The following is a 6,429-nucleotide window of genomic DNA, read 5'->3' as shown; positions in this document are numbered from 1 at the left end:
GAATTGCCTGAACCCAGGAGGCGGAGGTTGCGGTGAGCTGAGATCGCGCCATTGCACTCCAGCCTGGGTAACAAGAGTAAAACTCCATCTCAAAAAAAGAAAAAGAAAAAGAAGTAAGTTTGAGGCCAGTCATAATGGCCCACGCCTGTAACCCAATGCTTTGAGAGTCCAAGGCAGGAGAACAGCTTGAGGCTAAGAGTTCGGAATCACCCTGGGCAATATAGCAAGACCCTATCTCTACAAAAACAAAAAAATTAGCCAGTGTGGTAGAGTGTGCCTGTAGTCTCAGCTACTTGGGAGGCTGAGGCGGGAGGATCACTTGAACTCAGAAGTTTGAGGCTGCAATCAGCTATGATTTTGCTACTACACTCCAGCCTGGGTGACAGAACAAGACTCTATCGCTAAAAAAATTAAAAATAAATAATAATAGGTTTGAGTACCCTAAGTGTATTTCAACTTGAAATGGGACCCAGGGTAGCTACCATAAGGTCTGCAAATCATCTACAAATAATCCACTAAGTACACAGACAGGAAACCAGAAGCTTATTGCAAGCACGAACTACTACGTGTATCTCATGGATGTCCACAAAGCCATTACCCTAAAAACCACACACTTGAGAGAGCTCAGTCTAATGTGGGACCACAAATACCTGCAGAGGAGTCCCCCATGAGACCCTAGTGTGCTTGGAAACTCAAGATGCACGTAAACCCCACATTAGAGCAGCGGGTGAGAAGTGGTAAGTAAGCCACAGCCAGCAGTGGACCTGCAACCTTGGCTCAGTCCTGGCTAATAAATACCCTGGTGTCTGACACGCCTCCTGGGCAGCTCTGGTGAGGTCTCTTGAGGCTGGGAATCCAGTCTAGGAATCCCCTCTGTCACGTGGTTGATTGCTGTGGTTGGACGCTGGTCACACTGGTCCTAAACAAGAAAACCCAGAATTAGTACCTCTGAATAGAGTCATTCCCAGAAAAGAGAACACAGGGTGTTCCTCATCTGGAGGGGGACTTTGACAACCTCTAAAAGTTCTGGGAACTTTCAGAAAGCACACATCTGGAATGGAGCATTCAATCCCGTCAGCACCTGAGGCACTGACAGAAGCACTTTCTCATTTATGCAGCGATGCAGGAAGGGCTGGTCTTGGAGCCCAGAAAAACATTTCTTTCTTTTTTTCTCTGTTTTTTTTTTTTTTTTTTTTTTTTTGACTAGTCAAGTTCAATAGTGAGAAGGTGGGAAAGAGAACAAGGAGTTCAATCTGTAACTGCGAACAATCGAGATAACTCACTATATTCAGAGCAGCCAAAAAGCAAGCATTTCTATACTCTGATCAGAGTATTTATTTGTGTGGTTGCTTATTTCAGTCTGCCCTAGAGAGTAAACAGTCACTTATTACTGTTTGATCCCAAAACAGGAGTCTTTTTTTGGGGGGCGGGGGAGGGGAATGGAATCTTGCTCTGTTGCCCAGGCTGGAGTAAAGTGGCATGTTCTGGGCTCACTGCAACCTCTGCCTCCCAGGTTAAAGTGATTCTCATGCCTCAGCCTCCTGAGTAGTTGGAATTATAGGACGTGCCACCACATCTGGCTATTTTTTGTATTTTTAGTAGAGATGGGGTTTCACCATGTTGGCTAGGCTGGTCTCAAACTTTTTGTTTTTTTTTAAGACAAGAGTCTGGCTGTCGCCCAGGCTAGAATGCAGTGGCATGATCTCGGTTCACTGCAACCTCCGCCTCCCGGGTTCAAGCAATTCTCCTGCCTCAGTGTCCTGAATAGCTGGGATTACAGGTATGCACCACCATGCCCAGCTAATTTTTTGTATTTTTAATAGAGACGAGGTTTCTCCACATTGATCGAGCTGGTCTCGAACTCCTGACCTCAGGTGATCTGCCCACCTCGGCCCCCCAAAGGGCTGGGATTATAGGCGTGAGCCACCACGCCTGGCTTCAAACTTTTGACCTCAAGTGATCTGCCCACTTCGGCCTCCCAAAGTGCTGGGATTGCAGGTGTAAGCCACAGCACCCGGCCTCTGAAAAGCAGAAGTCTTTATTACAGAAATAAAATGTACAGTGTTCTAGTAATAGCATGGCATCACCTACAGAAATGGTACCTGCAGTGTTGACTGCCACTCCCCTTAACATATACATTGGGCAGAAAACATAACCTCCACTAACAGATTGGAATCCTATACTGTATGCTGAAAAATGACTTCAGATTGTCTAGTCCAACTCCCTCTCTTACAGATGGCCCCAGTGAGAGTCATCCACGGGACAAAACCAGAAGTAGATGCTCAGGTCTCTTAGAACACAAGTCTCAAATGCCACCACAATGGGAAAAACCCACCTGGTGAAAAGCAGGGAGACTCTCATCTAAACCCTCTGATGAGGCTTCCTTCCACAACTGCTCAAATAGAGTCCTGGCTCTTTGGTCCTCAACTAGTAACTAGATCGTTTCAGTGGCCCAAAGGGAGGGAAAGTTGGAAAGCCTGCGGTATTGGTTACTACAGACAGCTCACAAAGACAGCATGGCCAGAAGCCAAGTGTGTGCATTACTTATCAGGATGGAATGCAACTTAAGGGCTAAGGAAGTGTTCTGGGCTCTGGAAGCCTCAGGTTCACACACAGAGCCACATGAACAGGGAATCCAGAGACCCTTACCTGGTGATGGAACAGCACCTCCTCTTCCAGCTGTACTCCACAGAATTCACATGGGATGATGATGCTGTCCTCCACAGGGCGTGAATTGCTCAGGCCCATCAAAGAGTCTAACTGGTTACTTGCAGCCTGTTGCAAGAAGTTCTGGAAAATGACATCAGGTTCCTCCACCCCTCTGGGGGAAGAGCTGCCAGTAGTGAATGAGGGTAAGGCACGTGAAGGGTTACAGCTTGTCTGTCATTCAAAAAACACAGGTTAAAAACAAACATCAGAGGCTAAGAAAAAAAAAAAAAAAAAAAAACTACATTCCTAAAATGTTTTCTAGAAAAAGTCATGAAATTTTAACAATGCTTAACACTGGGAAGAGGAACTAAAAAGGAGAATACACATAGAACAGTTGGCTTTATTTTTAAATATTTTTGTGGTTTTTAGTGTGTTCACGTGATCATTTTTAAAATTAATTTGAAAAGGTTCAAGGTTCTTCCTACCACACCCATACAGTACAAGAGAGGCACAAATATTCTTCATTCTCTTTGTTAGTGGATTTTCTATGGTACTCATAAGACAAAAACTCCATGTATTCAAATAGTATATTATTCCATTTATGGAGGAAAGTATGTTCCACCATCCAGAGCACAGGGACTACTCAGTAGTTGTGGAAATGCCAGACATAATACAAAAAATTGGCAGGGTGTAGTAGCAGGCACCTGTCCCCAGCTACTCAGGAAGCTGAGACAGGAGAATCGCTTGAACATTTGAGAGGCAGAGGTGGCAGTAAGATGGAGTCTCACTCTGTCACCCACGCTGGAGTGCAGTGGCGCAATCTTGGCTCACTGCAACCTCTGCCTCCTGGGTTCAAGTGATTCTCCTGCTTCAGCCTCACGAGTAGCTGGGATTACAGTAGCTGGAATTAGTGGCACCAGGCTAATTTTTGCATTTTTAGTAGAGACGGGGTTTCACCATCTTAGCCAGGCTGGTCTTGAACTTCTGACCTCGTGATCCACCAGCCTTGGCCTTGCCAAGTGCTGGGATTACAGGCGTGAGCCACCACGCCCAGCCAGTTTTGTTTTTGTTTTTTTTTTGAAACAGAGTCTTGCTCTGTCACCAGGCTGCAGAGCAATGGCACAATCTCGGCTCACTGCAATGTCCACATCCCGGGTTTGAGTAATTCTCCTGCCTCAGCCTCCCGAGTAGCTTAGATTACAGGTGAGTGCCACCATGCCCAGCTAATTTTCGTATTTTTCGTAGAGATGGGGTTTCACCATGTTGGCCAAAATGGTCTCCATCTCTTGACCATGTGATCCACCCACCTCAGCCTCCCAAAGTGCTCAGGCATGAGCCACCGTGCCTGGCCAAGGCCAAGTTTTCATATCTGTATGCCAGTCACCACACGGTAAAGAACATTTGCTATTCCTACCACAGGCACTGTATTAAAATGATTTGTTCAAGGCCTCACATGGCCTGTAACACCAATTATGGTCTGTACACATTCCTACTAAAAGTCCTCAAGTAATCCATGACAGACCTGATGGTCAATCAGCAGTTCCTCTGGGTAGAGCTCCTCACAAAATTCACAAGGCAACATGGTCTCGTCAGCTGCACCTAGGTATTAGGCCACACAATGAGACTCGAGATGAACAAAAACAAACTTGAATTCAACCTTTTATCCCCTTTATGGGGTCTTATATAGAAGTCTGGCTTTCTTTAATGTTTCTTATAGATAGCAATTTGTGGGGCTGTATATTCTCAGAGGGAACCCATCCAAGAGACAAACTCTAGGCAAAAACTTCCATTATGAAATAAGAAATGTGCTTGACCCCAATTTCCTGAGTAGCGGTAAAGTAACAGTATACCTGCTACTCGTTACTCTAATTAAGGAAGCTATTTAAGTGTGTAATAATAATCATAGACAATAATCTTAAGTGTTCTCCATTCATGATTTCAATCCTCAGAAAAAACCTATATGAAGTAGATCCTATAATATCCTCATTTTACAAATAAAGAAATTGAGCAAACTGGCAAACAATATCCTGAATTCTCCTCCCAGTACCAAAATACCCAAAAAATTCTCACTAAAAGTAACTGAAGTGAACAAACTGATACATTTTTAATCTGAGATTCCCAGATACAACATCCTCAGTAAGACTGCTAAACAAATGGGAGAGTGAACAATGGGGGGATATAGGGAAATTTAGCCTTCTGCCCACCTAGATTTTAGTTCTAGGTAGAAGACAGAAAAGTCTCTACCAAGTAGAGTAACTAGAGCTTGGCCCTTACCTAGGTTTGAGGTCACAATCCATGCTTACATTTTTTACGTCCCTATTTTTACATAAATTCACATTTCTGATTTTTTTTTTTTTACTGGAGTGCAGTGACATGACGTTGGCTCACTGCAGCCTCAATCTCCCATGCTCAAGAGATCCTCCCACCTCAGCCTCCCAAGTAGCTGGGACTACAGGCGTGTGCCACCATGCCCAGCTAGTTTTCGTTTATTTTGTGTACAGATGAAGTCTGACTCTGTTGCCCAGGATGGTCTTGAACTTCTGGGCTCAAATGATCCTCCCACCTCAGCCTCCCAAAGCATTGGGATTACAGGCATGAGACACAATGCTCAGCTACATTTATGCTTTTTAAAAGTCCAAGCCAGCCCGACATGGTGGTCACGCCTGTAATCCCAGCACTTTGGGAAGCCAAGGTGGGTAGATTACCTAAAGTCAAGAGTTCGAGACTAACCTAAGTGACATGGTGAAACCCCTTCTCCACTAAAATTACAAAAATTAGCCAGGCGTGGTGATACATGCCTGTAGTCCCAGCTACTCTGGAGGCCGAGGCAGGAGAATCACTTGAATCCCAGAGGCAGAGAGGCTGCAGTGAGCCAAGATCGTCCCACTGCACTCCAGCCTGGGTGACAGAGTGAGACTCCATCTCAAAAAAAAAAAAAAAAAAAAGTCCAAGCCAAAAGCTTGATTTAAAGTTACCCCTATTGTTAGTATCCCTATGTGCCTGCCAGAAGCATATATAAATTCTCTCAGAGGAACATGCCAGAAAACTTGGTGTACACACACACACAGAGCAAGCCTCCATGGATGGCAGAAGCAGAAACAACACAGCACAGAAACAGTTTTTGCTGTTTTTGGACACAAAAGAAAAGTAAGTATATTTCACATGTTTAAAGACATGTTAAAGGGGGAAAATGCTAGGTGTGGTGACTCATGCTTATAATCCTAGTACTTTGAGAGGCCGATATGGGGGCGGATTGCTTGAGCTCAGGAGTTCAAGACCAGCCTGAGCAACATGGTAAGGAACCATCTCTACTAAAAATACAAAAAAGTAGGTAGTAGTACATGTCTGTGGTCCCAGCTTCACAGATGGCTGAAGTGAGAGGATCACTTGAGCCCAAGGGACGGAGGCTGCAGTGAGCTGGGATCAAGCCACTGCACTCCAGCCTTGTTGACAGAGTGAGATCCTGTCTCAAAAAACAAAAGCCAAACAGGGAACTAATGTTTTTTTTTTTTTTTTTTGAGACGGAGTTTCACTCATGTTACCCAGGCTGGAGTACAATGGCGCGATCTTGGCTCACTGCAACCTCCGCCTCCTGGGTTCAGGCAATTCTCCTGCCTCGGCCTCCTGAGTAGCTGGGATTACAGGCACGCACCACCATGCCCAGCTAATTTTTTGTATTTTTAGTAGAGACGGGGTTTCACCATGTTGACCAGGATGGTCTTGATCTCTTGACCTCGTGATCCACCCGCCTCGGCCTCCCAGCACTCTGGGAGGCCGAGG

General features: G+C 45.2%; 1 protein-coding gene across 1 annotated transcript in view; it reads right to left on the bottom strand.

Moving 5' to 3' along the window:
- Positions 1–357: 357 nt before the first annotated feature.
- Positions 358–6,429, bottom strand: part of LOC116546456 (TRAF-type zinc finger domain-containing protein 1) — a gene marked incomplete at its 5' end in the record, with an annotated part of 17,002 nt that continues 10,930 nt past the window's right edge. The window contains 3 exons of the mRNA XM_032272712.1: positions 358–919; positions 2,650–2,880; positions 4,172–4,248. Of these exons, the coding sequence (XP_032128603.1) occupies positions 788–919; positions 2,650–2,880; positions 4,172–4,248 (440 nt within the window). The remainder of the gene's footprint in view (positions 920–2,649; positions 2,881–4,171; positions 4,249–6,429) is intronic.

Source organism: Sapajus apella, unplaced genomic scaffold (assembly GCF_009761245.1).
Source record: "Sapajus apella isolate SASKATOON/1434 unplaced genomic scaffold, GSC_monkey_1.0 scaffold920, whole genome shotgun sequence".
Lineage (NCBI taxonomy): Eukaryota > Metazoa > Chordata > Mammalia > Primates > Cebidae > Sapajus > Sapajus apella.
The sequence above is the reverse complement of the archived record's forward strand: the minus strand, read 5'-3'. Positions and strand labels throughout refer to the sequence as shown.